General features: G+C 38.4%; 1 protein-coding gene across 2 annotated transcripts in view; it reads left to right on the plus strand.

Annotated features, from left to right (window-relative positions):
• CDH7 (cadherin 7) overlaps window positions 1-22,925 on the plus strand; it is a 340,655-nt gene that overhangs the window by 281,940 nt on the left and 35,790 nt on the right. For both annotated transcript variants that reach the window (XM_089671067.1, XM_089671068.1), the window contains exons 7-8: window positions 4,024-4,277; window positions 17,537-17,673. In XM_089671067.1, the coding sequence (XP_089527193.1) occupies window positions 4,024-4,277; window positions 17,537-17,673 (391 nt within the window). The remainder of the gene's footprint in view (window positions 1-4,023; window positions 4,278-17,536; window positions 17,674-22,925) is intronic.

Below are 22,925 nucleotides of genomic sequence, written 5' to 3' on the forward strand. Positions count from 1 at the left end.
TGCCTTGAAATTCTGCCTGAATTCAAAACCAGGATTTATTTATTCTTGTGCTTTAATTTTTTTACTGTTCTGTTTAGCGCCTGTACTTTTCTTTGTTAAGAATGTCCTTACACCTAATCCATGTCACTGCCCCAACTTTGGCACCTTGCACCACCCTTGCATACCTTTTTCTGATTTCCCAGAAATGTATACCACTGTTATTCTGGTGGGAGGATACTGAAGCATTCTTTTTCTGACTATATCAAAGAGATATACTGTGGCCTTAGATATATATAAAAAGTGCAGCGCTATAGAATAATGTAAAATGATACTATGGTAAATATTCACAAAACATAATTATGATAAAATATAATAAAATATAATAAAATTTCATAAAGTGATATATAGGTGCCAGTGAGGTCCTGATAACTCAATTCCGTGATTGTGCTCTTGTGAACAGAAGAAATGTGCACTCACCGGACGCACAGTGATAATGCGCATTTATATAATATATCCAGATGTCATCAGATAAGGTCATCAGGGCCAGGTAGGAAATGACTCCCTTTCAGCATGAATGGATCCAAAAGCCTTATGGGATGATTCAGGGGCGTCCAGAGCTCCCCTTTAAGAGGATGGATGAGTGCAGATCTCAGGGGGTTAGCAGGCTCCCTCTCTGGAGGCTAAGGGCTGGGCGTCTGGAAAATCAGCACTGCTCCTCCGGAGCCTCCCCCAGGCACAGGCAGCAATAGGTAACCTAAGACGTGGGAAAAGCAAATCTGCGGAAGCCAGGAAGTTGATAGTGAGATCCCCTCCCCCAGCCAGTAGTGTCTCCTCGGCTTCTCCGCCCCAGTGGCCCTCTTCTTCCCGCCCCAAGTAAATCAGTGTCCGGGGACCAGTTCAGCTCATCTCCCAGCCAACCTGGCACAGCTCACAGTGCTCACAGCGCCTCGGAGAAGGTTACCTATCGCTGCCTGTGCCTGGGGGAGGCTCCCGGAGGAGCAGTGCTGATTTTCCAGATGCCCAGCCCTTAGCCTCCAGAGAGGGAGCCTGCTAACACCCTGAGATCTGCACCCATCCATTCCATAAAGGGGAGCTCTGGACACCCCTGGATCATCCCATAAGGCTTTTGGATCCATTCATGCTGAGAGGGAGTCATTTCCTACCTGGCTTTGATGACCTTATCTGATGACATCTGGATATATTATATAAACGCGCATTATTACTGTGCGTCCGGTGAGTGCACATTTCTTCTGTTCACGAGAGCACAATCACGGAATTGAGTCATCAGGACCTCACTGGCACCTATATATCACTTTACGAACTTTTATTATATTTTATTATATTTTATCATAATTATGTTTTGTAAATATTTACCATAGTATCATTTTACATTATTTTATAGCGCTGCACTTTTTATATATATCTTGTGTCTTTTTAAAGGGTTTATTTTGGTTACCTTAGTGTACAGCTGCTAATATACTATATTTTGAGTGCTCACATATTTATTTTATATCTTCAATACTGTGACCTTAGTTCTTAACCTCCAGCTAGCTCTTTTTTCTTTGTTGTTTGAATTATTTTTGTTTGTATTTGCTATGTCTGCCTTGCTTTCTGTTTTTCATTTTGCTTTTATGAAATCAACTAGTATGTTTCCTAGCTTCTGTTCTTACTTGTTACCTATGTCACCTTTCTAGCCTTAGATGCTTAGTGTGTTCTTTGTAGTTGCCCTTGATTTTATCCATGTCTGTTTTGTAGTTTCCAGCTAGGGATATTGCAAGTGTTGCACTCTGGAACTTGCCTATAGCCCAAGATCCACAAATCAGTGGTTCTGAGAAAAGCTGAGTACTTTCAGTCCCTGCATCTCAGTTAGTGCCATGTTCTACCAAATGGCCATACAGAGTGGTCTTGTTTTCATGTTTTAACCTGTATATTTTTATCACTGTCATAACCAGACTGATCCCCTGGGTTATGGTCTAATAAATACTAGTATTGTCTGCTAAGAAATTATGGATTTGATTTGCTAAAGGCAAGTAGTCTGAAATTAGTGAATGAGTTGAAGCTCTTCTGATTTCCATCATTTAATCATGTACAAGCAAACATTTTTTTTTACATTTTCCTTGTACATGATTGGATATTCTTTGCAAAGTGAAAGTTCGCCACATTCTCTAAGCACTGAAGCAAATTCACTTGCAACATGCAACTGCCTTTGCAAAATGAACTGTCTATTTGCCATAGCAAATGCAAAGTGTATCTCACAACTGGCTTTCTAGTCCCAGCCCTCCAAAATCCTCAGCCATGATTTTTCCCGTTGGGCATTGTAGCTGCTTTGCAATGTCCAGATCTTTTAACATAAATAATTGTAAAGGATCTGTATGCCTGGTACAAAAAAACCCAGCATCTATCAAAAAAGAACAATAGTGATAGTTAAAACCCTTGGGTGGCCAAGTAGTTACCACGTTCACCTAGCAGCACTAAGATCATTGATATGAATCCCAAACATGGCACAACCTGTCTGGAGTTTGTATGTTCTCTTTGTGCCTGCATGGCTGTACTCCTGTTTCTTCCCAAGACATGCTGGTAGGTTAATTGGATCCTGTCTAATTTGGCCCTAGTATTTGTACTGAATGTATTTCTATGGTTGTAACTACAGCAACACATGTATTCATATACACAAAAGTGAAAATGTTTTTAGCCCCCATCATGATTTTCAACACACTTAAATAATTCAGATAATCAAACACATTTTAATATTACACAAAGATAACTTGAGTAAATACAAATTGCAGCATTTGTTTGATGATCTGAATCATTTAAGTGTGACAAATATGCAAAAAATAAAATCAGGAAGGGGCGAATACTTTTCACAGCACTGTATACACATCACCTAGTTAACAGTGGGCTAGGATTTGGGCAAAAATCATCAGAGGTCAGAATGCATTGCATTGTGAGATGTTCTTCCAGGCATTTCCTGATGAATGTTCTGAAAGTTCACAATATGTTGTAAATATGAACCTCCAAACAAGTAAAATTTGGTTCGAACCAGGGTTTGGACTGAACACGGAACTCATCCCTAGACTCAAAGCAAAAACATAGTTCCACTTTTCACTGACTGAAACAGAAGACTATATGGTATTTCAGTGCCTTCTATCATATGTTCCAGAGAACTGTGTTACATGTATATATTCATATTACAATACACCATCCCTTCAGGATAGTTTAATGTTTAATTAAACAGCTTCATCTATTTTTTGCATAATGCATTCCAATTCAGCATAATATTTTATAATGGCATTCATATTTTATAACATAGTTAAACATACTTTACACTAACCTCAGTTTTTATGTATTTTTCAGTATGCTAATACCTAATTGGCAAGATCTAGTGTTACCCATAGAGTCATAGATTTTAATCACTTTTAGCCATGCCAATCACAGCAGTTTTAAAGCCATTTTTAGAGTAACCAGTCTAATGATATACAGAGTAGTTAAATTACATGTAAACTCTAGATGGATGACATTTGGTTTGCATAAGCACCATGTAGAATAAACAATTATCACGAGATTTCTTTTTTAATAAATTGCTCTTTTTTTAATTTTTTAGATTTTTCCTTTATTGCATCTCAGTACTCTTGATCTCCTGTAGTATCTTTGCAGCAACATTCTGTCTACATGCATACACTTCAGACACTGCTGCATGTCATGTCTCAGAGCAGATTTCCTGATCATAACTGAACGTAAATGGATCACCAGTAATGCCTGTAATACCAGTAATGCCTGTACAAGGACCATCCTGGCAAAATCACCAGTGAATCACCAGTGATTCTTTTAATGGAAACTGCAGATTTGAAACTATTGAAATGATTTAAGAAAATGACGTCAGAAATGAAATTGACATGCAGAAACTTACATAAGATTGTACATGTACTTTAAATATTCCCCTATTGCTTTTTGCACTTGGAATTTGTAATGGTATAAAATAAATATAATTGGTTATCTAGGGCACATGACTTGGTTATATTTATGGAGTATGTTCATTTTCCTCAGGCACTCGATTATGAAACAAAGACCAGCTATACACTGAGGATAGAAGCAGCAAACAAACATGTGGACAATCGATTTCTTAGTGTGGGCCCATTCATGGATACAACAACAGTGAAAATTACTGTAGAAGATGTGGATGAACCTCCTGTATTTTCTCAAGCCTTTTATAGAATGGTGGAATCTGAATCAGCAAAGATAGGCAGTAGCATTGGAACTGTGATGGCACATGACCCAGATTCAACAAACAGCCCTGTGCGGTAATAGTTTTCATTTTATTTGCTATATAACTACCAAGAAGTAAATGATTTAAAAAGTATTATACACAGTTTGCCTAACTGTGTGTAATACAAAGGCATGCATATAATTGTATATTCCATATTTGTACAGTTTGGTGAGACATGTATGCAAAACAAATTGGGAAAGACAAAAGGCAAACTCACCTTGGAAGAGAGCGCAAAGACTGAATGGTTTGATAAGGCTACTCAGTGTAGATGTTATCCAGTTTTACCTATAACCCCTCTAGATCGTATTATTTATGTATGTATTTATTTATTTATTTATTTAATTTTAACCTTGTTCAGATTTTATTTTTCGCTCTGATAATATCTTCAGTCTCATAAAATTCATGCATAGGCAGCTGATGGCATGTTTGTTCCTACTGGCTTAGTCACATTCTCAGAATTACATTCACCAAGGTCCCTTACCCCTGTGGGACAGTTCATGGGAGTAACAGCAGCATTGTTTTGTTGGGAACAAAATCAATGTAGGCACATAGAGTGAGGGAGAGGTGAACTTCCACAGTTCAGAAGGCAGAGCTTACAATGCATTTCTGGCAAATTAAGAGGTATTCTTCTATATATTCAGCTTTTTAAATGTATACACTATGGGGAAATGTGCATGTAATTTTGACATGTATTGAATATATACTGTATGTTTTTGGATTTGCATTTTTATTGATATTTGCAGGTTTTAACAAGTTGCAGGGATATATTAACAGCAAACAAATATTTAATATGTACAATCAGTAATGTATCAATACAGTCAGAAATACCATTTCATCATTTACAGACTTTTTTTTTACAAAGCAATTGTATAGTGCCAAAAGAGGAGATACTTTAACCTACCTTCCTGTGAGGGATGAAATGTCTAGGTCATTTAGGTAATCCTGCTAAAGGCAGCTGTAACAATGTAGGTGCTATAAATACTGAAATGTAAACCTGTGATTGTTAAAGGGAGGATAGTAGAAAAAGAAAAAAAAATATCAAACAAGAAAGAAATTTATAAAACGGTGTAATACAAGGATATAAACCAAAACAGCTCAAATAGCATGACAGTATATTCTTAAATTTGAAAAAACATTGGAATGAGTACTGTGTTATGTTCTGCATTTACTACAAATTATCAAAAATATAAGAAGGAATGTTGATCAGAAGCAAAAGTGAACGATCCCATGCTGAGAGAATATTTCCAATCCATCCCAGATTTTTGCTATTAGATGTTCCATCCTCCTGATTTCCTCAATGGTATCTGATTAATGTGTCTGAGGTGTGATAACTGTACTCTTCCAAAACGAAGGAATGAGTTTTCTAGTTGCTCTCAAGATATAGGTAGTTAATCTATTTTGAAGGTTTGGATATTTCTAGGTAAGTTAAACCATGGAGACAATGTATAGGATCTGTGGGGAGTACAACCTCCATAACTTGACACAATACTACTTTTTTCCAAAATGGCATTGGGGCATTGCCAAAATATATGAAAGAGTACCCACTAACTATCCACATCTCCAGCACCTCTTCAACGCTGATGGGATATGGGAATATAGCACCGCAAGGGTCTTACACCAAAACATTAAAATGTTATAGATGTTCTCTTTATATACAACACAAACTGAAAGGATAGATTGCTGGAGGGCTTTATCCTATTTTCTCAAATATAAATGATGGTCTCCTGTAGAAAAAGACATATCATGAAGTAAAAATATATAAGGTTGTGATCATCTGGAGCTGGGAAGGATCCTGGACTCATATGGTTTCAAAAATTGTCGGGCAGTCTATTGTAAGAGATTCATTTTTTTATAGATAAGTTTAATCTGAAGATAAAAGTAGAATATATTTTTAGAAAGGTCCTTCCTAGTCCTCAAATTTTCAAAAGTCCTTAATCAATGAGTTATAGAATTTCAACTTGCATCAATTACAAATAGTTAAACTGCATGGGTGCCAGAAGGGAAGATCTCAGTCTCCCAAGCAAATTCACTATATTCATCCACACCAAAAAGCAGGGATGATCAAGTAGATCTGCCCATGTTCAATCTATTTCCAGGTTGTAAACGCTGTCTGTGTTGTCTAGGAAACTGCTTGGTGGAGATGAGTGGCATTGCAATATTTATTTAAATCTTCTTTGAGTTTAACAGCACAGTGCTAGCACTTCTGTGTGTCCTATAATTCCAAATTAATTGGGTAAATGTTCTCTGAAGACAATGTAAGTGTGAGAGTTAGACTGGAATAGGGAGGATTTCAGAAAGAACATTTTTGGTAGGATGGACATCTTAATGTGGTGATGTGATCCAGGTTATAGGTGGCCTGCTGTTTTAGTAATTTATGGATCTCTTGAAATAAAGGGGGGAGATTGTTTTATTTAAGGTGTGATAGGTAGGGGTAACAGAGATGCCTAGCTATTTTATTGAATTTTCACACCATTTATAAGGGCAATTAGCCTGAGAGATTTGTGTTGTAGGGATATACAAAGGTTTAGTGAAGTTGATCTTATATCATGATAGGCTACTAAACACCTCTGGTAGAATATACTGTATATATATAAGTGTTAGTAGCATATCATCTGCAAAAAGGGAAAGTTTATATTCCTTATAGTGAGAAGCACTTCCATGTATATTAGTGTTTGTTTGGATAGCCCTACTAAAGGTTCTAGGTAAAAGGATAAACAACATGGAAGAAGCTGGATAGTCCTGATGTAGTCCAACTGTTGGAAACAGGTGGACATCGCTTGTAGAAGTTTAACTTGTGCTAAGGAAGTGGAATATAGGATTTTGGAAGAGGGCCCTTAAACCTAGCTGTTGAAATATAGAAAACGTATACTGTATGGCCAACCTAATGTATCAAAGGCTCTCTGAGCATATAGGCTTAGAAGCAGGATAGTGCTAGTGTCACAACATCAATTAGATCTTTGGTCCACCTAGTGTTTAGACATGTGTTTTCATTTTGTTTCTTTTAGATGTATTCATTGATTGAAGAACTTAATTTAATCATATTCATTATGTTGTTCACATTTTCTGAATTAATTTCGTATCTTTGTCATCTATTTCTTATATTTGTTGGTTCGGGTGGATTAAAAAAATTTAGCAGTTTTATCAGAAGATTGCTATATATTCGATATATTATCAAATTGGACAGATTTGAATCAGAAGGATTTAATATATTTGCATACTAGTCCAACCCACCAAGAGAAATGGCATGAGCTGATTGGACAATTTCGACTGGGATCATGTGCATCCAAATTAACAAATGGAATGACATTTGGATCCATTAATTATCCATATCGGAATTATCAAACAAATTTGAAAATTGAAAATTTCCCCATGGGCCCAGACTACTATCGCTTCATGTGATGTCATTTGAATGAAACTAATGCATTTATTAATTTTGTTATAACTTTCATTTGATTCATTGACATTCATTACTATGTTCATTTGGAGATTTTTATACATCCAAATCTCTGAAAATAACATTTTCATTTGAAAAACAATTGAAACAAAATGCAAATGTCTACTAGTTTTATCTCAAGCGTACTGCACTTACTATAGCCTGTTAAGCACAAACCCCACAAACCCCACTTGACCTCTATTGATAAGCATGGGAAGTAATATTGGCAATCTGTTTAGGTAATATCTTAGTTAAAATTTGTCATCTCAATTAGGCAAGGCAATTGGCCTATAGTTAGCGATGGAGGTTGAGTTCTTTCTGGGCTTAGAAATAATCTTTATAAACGGGTGCAAAAATTGGGGCTGGGGAAGTTTTCCTTTGAGCAGGGCTCTCAATAGGTTAGGTAAATGTGGACTTAGGCAGAAACTGTTTATAATATGAATAAAGTAGGCAATCTGAGCAGGGTAATTTATGAAGAGGGAGTTTTTTCACAGCTTCAGTCAATACTTCATTTGTAATTCCTGTAATTAATGAGGCCAATTTATTGGGGGATAATTTGAGTAGTTTTATATTAGACATAAAGTTGGTAAATGTATCAAGTTTAAATAGGGAGTGTTGTGATGGTTAAAGGCAATAATATAATTTGCTGTAAAATTCCCCTGTCAAGAGAACCAGAGAGCACACAGAGAAAGATTGCACGGAACCCGACCTGCGGGCGTTTATTGGGGAGGTTTTTGGGGCACAGACAACAGTTCCGTTAGTCCACAGATCCACACCAGACACAGCAACACAGTAAAGTTCTCTGGAAGGCATTATGAAACAACAGGGGTATGGTAATCCACAGGGTTAATACACACAGGAAGCTCCAGGCAGGGAAGGGTTAAGTCCAGACAGGTTCACAGAGAGCAAGGGGTTAAGTCCAGGCAGATTCACAGAGAACCAAAGAGTTAGGTCCAGGCAGATTCACGGGGACAGCAGAAGATTCCTCCACAGTGAAGAGATTCCAGACAGCATGGACAGTCAGGTCAGCCAGGGAAAGGAGGAGGGGGACTGGGCATCATCCTCCGAGAGAAGCTGGCACTGCAGCACAAAGATAATTACAAAAAACCTCCTGCGCTCACAAGGACTCCTACCCTATAACCATAAGCTGCTGACACTAAACTTATACCCAAAATAAGTGAATAAACAGTGCAAAAATTATGAGTACAGCGCTAATTAGTATCTAATAGAACCGTAATACAATATATACTCAATCCCCAAAATAAATCCAAGATACTCAATACATATACAGTGTCATGCATATATTCCCTCATGGGGAATATCTTGTGCAAAAACTTGAAAATAAAGTAATATATACTATAATAACATATATACTAATAATAAACAGTGCCACACAAAAAGTGCACAAAGAAATGAACGATAATTCAAATACGAGAAAAGTCCAAAGTTAATAATAATAATACTGATGATGCTGTGCTTAATGATGAACTTCACACTCCACTCTTCATGCAAAATTATGTGCAGTGTACGTGATTCACACGTGACAATCCTTAACAGCCAAAATGCCCCCTCACCTCCTTCCTTAGACCCCAAGGGGCCAGCACGCTTTCAGGATCACACGATCCTATCAGTATGGATCACTCTCTAGAAAATATCTTCCTCCTCCAGCGTCCACCAGTTTAGCAGCCAGCTCCTCCCAGGGTCATAGTAAGACACAAGCAGAGATTCTCCATAGTGCAACCAGTAATTTTATTGGTAATAGGTATAAAAAGTAGATTTCCACTCACAAAACGATGAATCTTCCAGCCTCCTACCACATGCTATGGGTGTACTGCATGGGTACTGCATGGGTAATACACAGGGTGTTCCAATATGGCCCCCACGCCAGAAATGACGTCACCGCGATTACCGGAAGCTCCTCCCCACGTACCGACGCGTTGCATCACGCCCACTTCGTGACTTCATCAGGGTAAACCAACCCATGAGGGAATATATGCATGACACTGTATATGTATTGAGTATCTTGGATTTATTTTGGGGATTGAGTATATATTGTATTACGGTTCTATTAGATACTAATTAGCGCTGCACTCATAATTTTGGCACTGCAGCACAGTCTTCTCTCACACACGCAGCTAGGAGAACACACACGGGGGTTTTCTCTGCTCTCTCTTAAGTACAGAGCTTGGCTCCTAGGCAGTGGTAACCGGAGACTTCCTGTCGGGTTACCATGGCAATGGGCCCCATCCCCCAGGTCTATGGACTGCCCAGGGAACAAGGCCTTTGTCCCTGTAAGGCCTGGAGCCTGGGGAGATGTGCAGAGGGAGCAGGGAGGAGGGGTGACAGGAGGGGGCCTGTTTGTGGATTCCCTCAGCAGGGGGCCAGACTGCAGGCAACAGGGGGGTGAGGGGCTGCTGGGGGCTGCCTGTGTCAGGGACAAGGAGGACTAGAAGTCCCAGCATGGATGGGACAGAAAACTGAGGGGCTGCTGAGGGGTGGGGGGGTGACAGGCAGCAAGCCTAGAGGATGGGGGGAGGGCCAGCTCCGTGACATCCACAAAAGTGTTAGATATAGCCTGAGGACTGTAAGTAGGGTTACTGTCTGGTTGGAAAATAAACTTGGGAATAGAATTAGGGATTAGTTCTTAAAGAATAACTTCAACTTTGGTAACATGTTACATGTAACACCCATATTTTGGGTATAACATATAACATGTTACCAAGGAGCACCTGCCTGCACCCCTACAATCTCCCCCTGTGACAGCAGGAGGAGGATCTTCTCCCCAAACCTGCTGTCACAAATTAAACAGAGCACAGACATGTGGGGCTCTGCACACATGGCTAAGTCATTCATTCAGAGTGATCTGTGAGTGAACTACAATTATCATCTGCTACCACGACAGATGGCTTGCAATTCTCAATGAACCGTGAAGGCACTGGTGAGCGCTCTCATAGTTCATTGTTCGTCCTGCTCTCCAGTAACTCTTTGTCTGTATGGGAGGTACAGGCAGACAGCTTTATTGAGAGTCTGCAAGAGCCTGACATTGCATCTGCAATCTGTTGATCCTGAATGCAATGCTCTGCAGTCTTCAGGAATAAAAAAATAAATGCCATTTTTTTACCTGCAAAAAATTGGTGCATTATTTTCTTTTTTTTTTAAGGGTGAACTTAGCCTTTAATTTGTTGGCTAACATTCTGTAAGGTTTATTAGAATATTCATAAACCTTTTGTTTAGACAAAAGGAGGGATTTCTCCACCCCTTCCATGTTGATTGTCTTCATCTGGTTCCTTAAGAAAACAAACGTGGTGTAGGTGTGCAACTGCAGGAAGACATAACAGCTGACAGTCAGCCTCTTTCAAAACATACACTATTTGTCAATAGGTTTGAGGTGTCCTCCTAAAAATAGGCAGCAGACTTTGATAAATGCTTATGCGTCTCCCATTTAATTTTTTTTTATACATACACTTAAACTCTTTTGCTTTAGAAACATTTTTCTATTTGTTGCACACATTCAAACATGCATTTTAGATTTGAAGATCATTTATATATCCAAAAACATTATCAGGGAAATGAATATGACACTCGTAGAATTTCATCATGCCTCCACACAACAAATTTTGGTGTAGGTGATAGATTTATGTACCTGTTGGAAACAGGTACATGAATTTAGGGAAAGCGCCACCTGCAGAAGAGCACTGAGACTGGAATATCTCTGTATGTTATCTTACAGTTGGTCTTTAATTATCCCCAGTTTCATTATCTATGAACTGGAGGCAATTATTTTTGCATTTAGTGGAGCCATAGAGCCATTTTGCAAAAGTGGCACTATTAAAGCCTAGGTGCAGTCAAAATAAAAAAAATACATAAATAAAATAAAAAATAGCCTGCATTAGATTAAAAAAAATCCTGCCTCAAGTTTCAGTGACATTACCGACACATACAGCAGATTCAGGGAAGTTCTTAAAGAGTAACTGCAGTCAAAATAAAAAACTGAAAAAATCAGGCTTTTTTAATGGGCCATATAAAAAGACAAACAGAAGAGGGTGTCAGCATCTAAGTATGGACGGTTATTGTGAAAGGAATAAAAGGGTTAAATCCATTCCCTGCATGGAAGGGGTTAAGCAGCATATCATCCAAGTCAGGTGAAGCTGTCTGGGGAGCCGTGGGATGCTGTAGAGGTTGGCAGGGATGTGGCTGGAAAATGCGGAGCTGTACCAAGCAACCTGCTGGTGTAAGGATGCTATCCTTCAGTCTGTAATACAAGCTGGTAGCTAATGGGTGGGAAGCTTCTGAGTTGTGTAATACCAGGATCAGCTCCGCTTGGCTGTAGCAGGATGGGTTTGGCTGTGACATCACACATCACATGTAATAAGGGTATATACATGTTTCAGGGCTAAAGAAGCATCCCTTTTTCAAACCAAAAGGAGGGGATTTGGTGGGCTGCTCTTACTTAAAGAGAAAAGGGTAGGACTAACTGGAACACTGACTAGAGACATCTGGTAGTGAATCAATAGATTTAAACAGCAATCCATGTAGTGAGTGCATTTTAACCCTTTTATTCCTTTCACAATGAACCTCTATGCTTAGATGCTTTTTATTGTCTTTTGTTGTTTGTTTGTTTTTTATATGTGCCATAGGTGACTCAAGACCCTATTAGAGGCACTGCAAATACCTACAGTGTGTTGTTGAAGAGACCCTTTTGTACTTTTTTACCCAATTCCTATCCATAATATGATATCCATCAGCATAGCGCCTTAGTTTTACCCTTTTGTTTTACCAGGACCATACCACCAGAAAAGTGTTGTAAGTGGTTTATTGCTTTATTGATTTTTCCTTTATATATTTTATGAAAGTAAAACAACCTTTAGAATAAAAAAATATGTTAGTAGCATATTTTATGTTGCTTGCACAATATTTGTGCAACTGTTTTAAAACCTATACTTTCAATAAAAATATCTAAAAATATTTTTAATGTACACACGCTTAATACAATTCCTGTTTTGGTATAAGACAAATAGCATATCTGTCGAGCCTTAAAATTGCATGAGCCCACAAAATAACAAAACATTAAAACACTTAAAATCTTCTATAGGTGACACTTTAAAGACCTTTACAGCTCATCTGTTTAGTGTTAACCCTAAATAATGGCCCTAGAATTACTCCTCTCATTATTGCATGAGTGATGATAGTTAATATGTGTTACCTGATTACTGTTTACTTAGGAACGTGAATGCTAGGTGTGCATGTACTGTATGTGCATGTGCTCTGAGCTGATCACTTACAGGTTCATTCCAAAGGGGGGGATTGGTGAATAGATTTCCATTGATCCTCTTTTCCTGGCCATATTGAACTCCTTTTCGGATAGAGGGGGTGCACAGCGCCATCCTATATAAATAATCAGATGGCCTTACATCTACCCAGATAACTTCTATATTCCAGCCAAGGCTGGCTGTACAAATATTATTACTTTTATTTTTTATTATTATTTTTTTTTATGAAATCACTAGAGATGAGCGAATTATTCAAAAATTCGGTTCGGCTGATTCGCCAAATTCTCTGAATAAATTCGCTTCGAGCCGAATATATTCGCTGCGAATTTAACTTATAAAAAGGGTGTTTCTAGGCTTCAGAGAGCCTTTATATTAGTGCAGAACACTGTACCTTTAATTTAAATGCCCTTGGAGTCTGCTGGGGAAGAGAAATAATACTGTCAGTCAGTATGACATGCAGATGAGTGCCGTCGATCTTAGAATCACCGCACACTTCACTCATTTGGGCAGTCACGGGGCCAAAACCAGAGTGTGGAGCCACAGTGTGGCGGTGGAGGCAGCAGCAATGGGAGGCCATACAGCACCCTATGACAAAATGGAACCCACCAGCAGTGTGAGGAGACCTGAAAGTGGCACATGGCAGAGTGTGGCGATGGAGACAGCAGCAATGGGAGGCCGTACAGGGACCCATGACACACTCTGGACCTGGCAGCAGCATGAGGAGGCGGTACAGGGGCCCATGACAGATTACGGGCCTGGCAGCAGCATGAGGAGTCGGTACGGGGGCCCATGGCAGATTACGGGCCTGGCAGCAGCATGAGGAGGCGGTACAGGGGCCCATGGCAGAGTGGCGGAGCGTAAGCAGCTAAAATTGAAGGCCATACAGAGGCCTATGTTAAAAAGTCCCCCCAGCAGCAGCGTGGGGAGACGACTATCAAGAGTCCAATGGCAGAGTGGCGGAGCAGAAGCAGCTTCAATTGAAGGCCATACACAGGCCTAGGTTTAAAAGTCCCTCACAGTTAATTCCAATAACGAACTCTACTCCTCCGTGCAATCTACTTACGAGACCCTGGGCAGGTCTGGGTCCAATTTGTGGTAGAGACTGGTTTTGTTCAGCCATGCTTGAGCGAGTAATAACAGGTCTGTGCTGCCCTTTGGTGTCTGGCTTAATGCGCACAACACTGAACGTCCCAGCGTTTGTCAACGATTTGCCGTTAAGTGATGCAAACCCGCTGAACCACGTTCATGAGGAGCCGGTACAATGGTGGTTGTGAAGCAGAAAGTCAGTTTATTTAGCACAATCGGTCAATTGCAGCTTGCCGTTGGCTGGAAACTGTGCGTTTATGTCACTGGAATGCACTAATCACCCAAAAAATATTACCGCCACCCGGCGTGTAAATGGATCTAACTCTTTGAACGTACAATAGTGGTTGTGAAGCAGAAAGTCAGTTTATTGTACACAATCGGTCAATTGCAGCTTGCCGTTGGCTGGAAACTGTACGTTTCTGTCACTGGAATGCACTAATCACCCAAAAAATATTACCGCCAGCCGGCGTGTAAATGGATTTAACTCTTTGAACGTACAATAGTGGTTGTGAAGCAGAAAGTCAGTTTATTTTGCACAATCGGCAAACTGCAGCACCAACTGTGCTCGACAGCCACCAAAAAAAAAAAGGGTGTATGTCACTTTAAATTTTCGATTCTTTGATAGCTGTGGCCCTAAGTAACGATTCTGTGTCCCTGAGTAACGATTCTGTGTCCCTGAGTAACGATTCTGTGTCCCTGAGTAACGATTCTGTGGCCCTAAAGTCTCTGTGGCCCTAACTCTGTCCCTTAATACACACAGGTCTGTCTCTCTTGAATGACCGTAGGCTAATGGAGAATTCTAAGATGGCCGCGATTTATAGCTCCACCATTACACAGTGCTGGCTGGCTGCTGATTGGCTAATGCGATCACATGTCATGAATGCATTATGGGTCAGCGCGCCTTGTCTGCGCGCCTTCCCAGAGATCCCCGCCCCATCTTCTCTGTCCATTTTCTCCGTCGCCACACATGTCGCCGCCATTTTTGGGAAAATTCGATTCGTGCATCCGAAGTTTGCTAATCTTCGGATTCGTCGCGAATCGAATTTTTCCAAATCTTCGGAATGAATTCCACTTCGTCATGTTCGATTCGCTCATCTCTAGAAATCACCATTAAGGCCTTGTACACTAGCAGAAAAAAAGCTTTTGGTGTATATTTTGTTAGCCTATAAATGTTCATATGCGTTATGTGACATTATAGTTCTGGCTTGTAGAGTACATTAACACCAAAGCACAGCTTTTACCATGTATTTATATTGTATTTTTTTTCCTGCCAGGAGAAGAGACATTTAGAGGAGCTGAGCCAACACTCAGTGTGCATGAGGCCTAATTATTGCAACTTACTGAATTACTCCATGCAGCGCTTATTGAAAATCCACTAATGTATCTTACATGACCCCAAATGAAACCAGCGTGCCTTTGTCCAACAGCTGAATATTATATAGATAATGCATTAGTTAAAAAGTATCACTGAACCCACCTTTCATAATTGAGTTGTATTTATTTATTATTGTCCTTTAAGTCCTGAACCTGTAAAGGTTGTGGCAGCAGGTAAACAGGTTATATGGCAATTACTCATTATTTAATATGATCTTCAATTATGAAACAACCAATGAAAATTTAGCCACCACTAGTATCTACAAACATGATATTTACTGAAAAATCTGCAACCCATAGAAACCAATCAGAAATGACCTTTCTTAATATGTCCTCTTCAGTTCATGTGATAACCCTGAGTAAATTATTTCCTTGATTTAATTACAGAAAGCTAGGGCATTGTATGTAATAAATTGTTGTAAGATATGATATTCAATCTATTAAAAAAGTGATAAAACAGAAATGTAAAATCTGTCTTTTGCAGTCAGTTTAATTGTAGTCATTGCTCATGCTTTTACATTTAGGTCACAACCCAAGTTCCATATTAAAAACTTTAATTTTTGCCTCATTGATCATGTGCTCATGGAGAAAATTAAATTATTTCTCATTGTGGAACACTTGCATCTTCATACAAAATGGCAGACACATTGACATGTGAAATTGAGAAAGGCAGCAACTGTGTAAACCTTCCACACAGTGTGAAATCGCCATATATTATCTTTTGTTTTAACTATGTGACACAGTGCAAAACTTGACAGTATAATGAACAAAGCAATTAGTAGGGAAATTGAAGATGCAAAATATTCATTTGAGGTAGCTCTCCAGCTGTTTGCTTATTCTTTTCCTTCCCTGTGGATGTGGTAGCTTGTATTTATAATCACATATGTTCATAGACAGCGTTTGTGCGACTGAAATGTAACTAACATGCATGAACAAGCACACTGTATCATAATGTAACATTATATTGCATAGTAATAAAAACAACCCATATGTGTAAAATTAGGAAGCCAGAAACATTCAGAGAAAAGGAAAATATTACCTATTTTTAAATCCTAGATTGTAAGCTCCAAGGAGCAGGGCCCTCCTATCCCTCTTGTATTGAACTGTATTGTTGCTGTATTGTCTCCAGCTATATTGTAAAACTCTGAGCAAACTGTTGGTGCTATATAAATCCTGTATAATAATAATAATAATAAAAAATCTATTTAACTTTAGAGAAACCTTATTCCAATGCAAAGCTCTATTTATTAACATATGTGTAGAATGCCAGAGTCTGTTTTGAAGAAGCAATTTTAAAGCAGTATTTGTGTAAAAGTACCATTTAGGTCAAGTTTGTGGCTGGGCCTTGTTTCCAAAGCTGCTTGCATTGAGTCCCAGCATGCCTAGCCTACAGTCTAAGCAATCTGATAAGGGGAAATCACTGCTGTTATAGCGCATTGACTTGTGTGCAAATTTCAACTTGAGCTATTCTGTTTGGTAAACAATGGGCTTCTTTCAGTAAAGTTGATAGGTATACATATCTATATAAAAAAAAGTAGAACAGGGTTCTATGTGCAGACCTAGAAGCTTAGAAGAAGACACACCATACTTACATGCAATTTTCCATATTTACCTGACTTACAAAATGGAAATATTTTTTTTTTAACCTTGAACAATCATGTTAATAAATACATAAAGAAAGATAAACTATAAAAATCCACTCTGCACTCTCTTTAAGGGGTTTTGATCATGGTGTGGATGCACCACAGATTTGATCACTTGGCTAAAAACAACTTGCATTATTGACATAAGGCATGACAGATGCATGAACTTACAGATCTAATCTGTGGGAGTTCAGAACCTAAAACTTCTGACTTGTAATCATAAAAGCAATTCACTGCTTCAGCTGTTCTCCACTGTGGCAAGGTATTTGAGGAAAGCTGAAGCTTACGTTATACCCATCAATCATCAATCTTTTGAGTGAACGATTGCCAAGAAAGAAATACTCTAGGTAGCCACTTGTGAAGTAAGCAGGGCTGTAACACAATATTTGTTTACTGAGATGTCTACACCATTTAATCTCTACTGTATTGTATATTAACAGTGTACTTCTTCAAATATCTAAAGAAAACATTACATCTTTTTTTACAGGTATTCAATTGATCGTAATACAGATTTGGAGAGATATTTCAACATTGATGCCAACAATGGAGTTATTACAATTGCAAAACCTTTAGACAGAGAGACCAATGCTGTTCATAACATCACTGTACTAGCAATGGAGAGCAGTAAGTGAATATTCCTAACTTTATGTCTAAACTCCAGCCTTACCTTCAATCGTGGACAGTTGTAAAGACTTCTCTTTTGTACTGAAATTGCTTACACTGGTATAAGCTTTTCACAGAGTACATCAGAAGTTGCAGCAAGTCAGATGATACTTGCCTCATTTCCTGGCTGATGGACATCCAGCTTCCCTTCATCCCATTGGGCCCCAGGATTATTGTCCCTGCCCACCTCCTTTCTGTAACCCACTCCTCAAGATTGACGTCCACCCATAAAGGCATTTTGATATTTGAATAATTCTTCCCAAAAGCCACCACACTGCTTTATTGAGGACTGAGGGCTCTTAGGAGGAGTACTGATGCAGGTTGCTGTGATGTTTTCATATACTGCACCATCTTGACTTCTCCTACCAGCAGTAATCTGTGTGTATTGTATAGAGAAGCATAGAGGCCCATTAATACTTTATAAGGTATGTAATGAAAGTGGAAAGGTTTAATTTTAAAATTGTATAGCTTTACTAATCTCATGGAATTAATGGTTTCCTTAAACAGTTACATTCAAGGCATGCCATACATGATAACTGTCTCATTTGCTTTCAACTGAATTGTCAAGCAATTCAATGATTGGTGGCTTAACAGTTTACATGTGCAACACCATGGCATCTGCACATCAAACAGAGGCTAAGATGGCATCTTCCTTGGCTGTAAAGATAGGAGGGTTTGAAGTAGTTCCACTTTAACATCATATTGATGAGGGGGGAGGAAAAGGAGGAACCAAACAAGGGAAAATATAAGTAGATTATCCTTTAGCTTTAATTACACTACCAATCAGTTTTTTAATTACCTGTTTTATATTGCTTAAAGTGACCTTGTTGCAATAAGCAAGAAAAACAAAAAAAGAATTAGATAAATACTATATTTCCCCACTGCCTGTACTGCTGGACTCCACTCTTATCTTTGGAAATCCTTTGCTAAAGTCTGCAGGCAAACCACCATTCAATCTCTTGGGTTCCTTGCAGGTCCTCATGCTGACCGCTACATCACTGAAGAGTCCTGTAATGACAATGAAGTTGCTATGTGTATAATAAAGATATTTTCTAAGGAATTTACCTTTTTTGCACAGATTATAGGGTTCCAGTAGTCAACATGTTTTTTGTTTAATAGAATCCTGGAAGTGTATATATTTTACAGGTATGTCTTGCTTCAGTGACTCTTATAGTTATAAATTTAGCTTTTTCCTTAGAATTGCAAGCCTATTTATGCACACATAATAGTAAAACAAATTTAGCACTGCTTGTTATCAGTCTTGACTCATAGATTTCAGCAGAGAACAACTATTTTATACAATTCTTCAAAAACAAAAAAATGACTAATAAGGAACATCCTTTCCTTTAGAAAGCTTCTCTGTGACCCATATCACTTCAATTTCTCAGAACCAGGTTCAAGGGATAAAATGTGTAAATCCTATTTTCTCTATGACAGGTCTGCTGCAAGTTGTTAAAACAAACTGAGAGATTTGCCATACATCCACTGCCTCTACTTAAAGTGTCTGATAGCCTGTTGTAAACAGAACACATTCCTATTGATTTTACACATGATCAAATTTGAACTATATCGCACTGGTATCGCACTTAGAATTTTGTTTCCATTTCATTATTCTTCTGCCTTTATTTTCAACTACTTTTAATTGATCTGACATAACTATAGAAACTGCAGTTTATTTTTTAAAAAAAATGCATCTCTTATTTTCTGCAATTTTAGTTGATGCCTAAATCTTTAACTATTTTTTCCATGTGACTTTTTTGTTTTCATCCAAGCTACAACACCCTCTTACATGTGCAAAGTGTAATTTAGAGTAAACATGAAGACAAAAGATATACAAAAATATTTGGAACATAAATATATTACTTTTTTTGGAAGTTGAAGCTGCAGTAAAGAAACAAGATGGCATTACAGCAACCACATTTGTGGATACAGATGGAAGTGCTGGGCAAATAGGACAGAGTAGCAGCTGGAAGTAGAAACATATATTAAAATGGATGATATTCTTGAGATTTAGTTAATAATTCAAAATGCCACACAAAACACCAATTTGGAAATAATTTAATTTTGGTTATACATGTAGCAACTATACAAGCAACATCTACAAATGCTAATTTAAAGCCAAACTCTTCTAAGAAAATATAAAAAAAACACAAATTGGCACAGATCTGTATTCATCAATGTATCATTAAATGTATTTTAATGCAAGTTGTGCAAGTACCTGAATATGACATGGTATCAGCCTCTTGTATTCCCTTAATAACAGATCTTGACCCTGAGAGGAAGCCTCACATGAAGTCAATCAGTTCTTGTGATGACATGGAACATATTGATAGGAGGAGAAAGCAGAGCAAATGAGACATGAGCTTGTTACTTCTGCTTTCACTCTCCAGTCTCAGACTTTAGTAGGTCCATGCTAGACTGAACCTAGAGGAAGTTGTTTGAATTGTTCTAGCTGTCAGACATGTCTAGTGGCAGAAAAGAAGTGCTGTGGGGGAGAGTTCTGGATTAAAAGTGAATATTTCCAGAAAGGGTTCTACTTTTATCAGGCTATTATTGCTTTAATATTCTAACTGTCTAGACCAGCAACTAGTTTTGAAGTAGATACTATACTTCTCCTGGTAAGGATCTATAGAGTAGCACATGCATTTAATAAATAAAGATCGTAAGACAAAATTGTATAGAGTATCTCAACAGACAAAAGGAAAATTTTACCAAATTATTATTATACAGGATTTATATAGCGCCAACAGTTTGCTCAGCGCTTTACAATATAATGGGAAACAATACAGCAACAATACAGCAACAATACAGTTCAATACAAGAGGGATAGGAGGGCCCTGCTCCTTGGATTTTATAAACTATTATTATCCTTGTTTTAAAATACAGTGGACCTCTAAAGTTCCACAAGAGATATGTTATCCACTCAAGGTGAGTGGCCCATCACAGGCTCTGTGGTGAAATCGCCAGATACTGATCCGAATCGTTGCACTCCGGCAAATTAGTCAGAAAAGGAAAACAATCATCACACTCTGGGCAATGTTTCTTGCTTATTAACAAGCAGCAGGGGTCACCTCGGAATTGTATTTTGTCCAGAGTGTGGTGATTCTTTTTCTTTTCTGATAGAGTGGACCATTTAAGTTTGCTAAATAATTATTTATTATTCATTGTTACTGTAGAGGTATAATGGGGTTGATTTACTACAAAAATAGAGACTGTTCACTTAACAAAATGAATACTTATGAAGCTTAAGTTGGGTATACACGTATCAAATATCATTTGTTTCAGCAGGAGCTGGCCAAATTTCGGTATGTGTGTACCGCTGTCTGTTCAACAGAAGGCGGTCTAACAAACAGTCATGTGATCAGTGCTTGCAACAAATGGCTGCAGCTCTGATCTGTGTATTCTGGCAGGGGGGGGGGGATGGAGTACCCCTTTCAGAATACATGAGAACAGTGGGAGAGATCCCTGCATCAACATTGCTTGTGTTGCAGCAACCCGCTAGATGAAGGAAAATAAAAACCTCAAAGTGTATACCCTGCTTTAGTAACTAAGGTAAAGAATCCAATCATGTTCCAACAAAAATACTGTGTTTTTAATTTCCTTTGCTGATGATTGGATATTCAAAGTGAACACAGGTTTATCTTATTTACTAACATGCACATTGTAAATTGATCATTTACTTTGCTAAGTGAACAGCCTCATGGCATGTCTTTATTAATTCATACTCACTGTCCTGGAGGATTGCAATCTGAAAGACCAACAGTTAAAAAACGTCTACAGCTTTTCAACATGTGTAGCATAGTTTATTGAGGTAGCACTCATTTAAATGCATTATTTGCTTTTAATTTCTTTGTAGACTAGAGGGATTTCATTTAACAGTCTTTATTGGGACCACAGCCTGACCATGCAGGATTCACCAAGATAGTGCTGCAGTGCCTTACAACAGAAGGGTTTTTTTGCAAATGTATTTCACATTTGTTACAAAATGCAAGAACGTGTGGTTGGCGTAAACAGGCCCTTACAATATGTAGTAATACATTGCAGTAATTGATGAAAAGGCTGGTGATAACTGTAATTGTAGCAGGTACTTCCACTACACTCAGACCTGTTACCTGTAGGGATGAGGTTTGTGGCAAATCCACAGAATTTCTAAAGTTCACGAGTCTCAAGATTTTGGTAGGTTCACTACCAGAAATAAGGAATAACCAATAATTCCATTTGAATTCCATTTGAGTAAATCATTTGAAGAAATTGATACCCCAAACCCTTTTATATAAATTGGTGGGTTCACAGCATGTGTTGGAGCTGCTAGGAAAAACAAAGAGGAAGGAAGAGATGCTGTTTGTTACTTCAATCTATTTATTTTGCTTTCTTTAATCTTTATTATTTTTTATAATTATTTTTGGACATGTCCTCCATTAATATATACTGCTACAGGGTGGCAGGGGTGCACAAAATCATATATATATATATATATATACAGTCATGGCCGAAATTGTTGGCACCCTTGATATTTTTCCTGAAAATCAAGTATTTCACACAAAAAAGGTATTGCATTAACACATGTTTTGCTATACACATGTTTATTCCCTTTGTATGTATTGGAACAAATATAAAACAGAGGCAGAAAAGCAAATATGACATAATGTCACACAAAACCCCAAAAATGGGCTGGACAAAAGTATTGGCACCCTTAACTTAATATTTGGTTGCACACCCTTTGGAAAACATAACTGAAATCAGTCGCTTCCTATAACCATCAATAAGCTTCTGACACCTCTCACCCGGAATTTTGGACCACTCTTCCTTTGCAAACAGCTCCAGGTCTCTCTTATTGGAAGGACACCTTTTCCCAACAGCAATTTTAAGATCTCTCCACAGGTGTTCAATGGGATTTAGATCTGGGCTCATTGCTGGCCACTTCAGAACTCTCCAGAGCTTCTTTGCCATCCATTTCTGAGTGCTTTTTGACGTATGTTTGGGGTCATTGTCCTGCTGGAAGACCCAGGATCTTGGACGCAAACCCAGCTTTCTGACACTGGGCCCTACAGTGCGACCCAAAATCCTTTGGTAATCCTCAGATTTCATGATGCCTTGCACACAGTCAAGGCACCCAGTGCCAGAGGCAGCAAAACAACCCCAAAACATCATTGAACCTCCACCATATTTTACCGTAGGTACTGTGTTTTGTTCTTTGTAGGCCTCATTCCGTT

The sequence above is a fragment of the Staurois parvus genome, unplaced genomic scaffold, assembly GCF_062004578.1.
Source record: "Staurois parvus isolate SC_StPar_1 unplaced genomic scaffold, SC_StPar_1.0 ptg000097l, whole genome shotgun sequence".
In the NCBI taxonomy this organism is placed as follows: Eukaryota; Metazoa; Chordata; class Amphibia; order Anura; family Ranidae; genus Staurois; species Staurois parvus.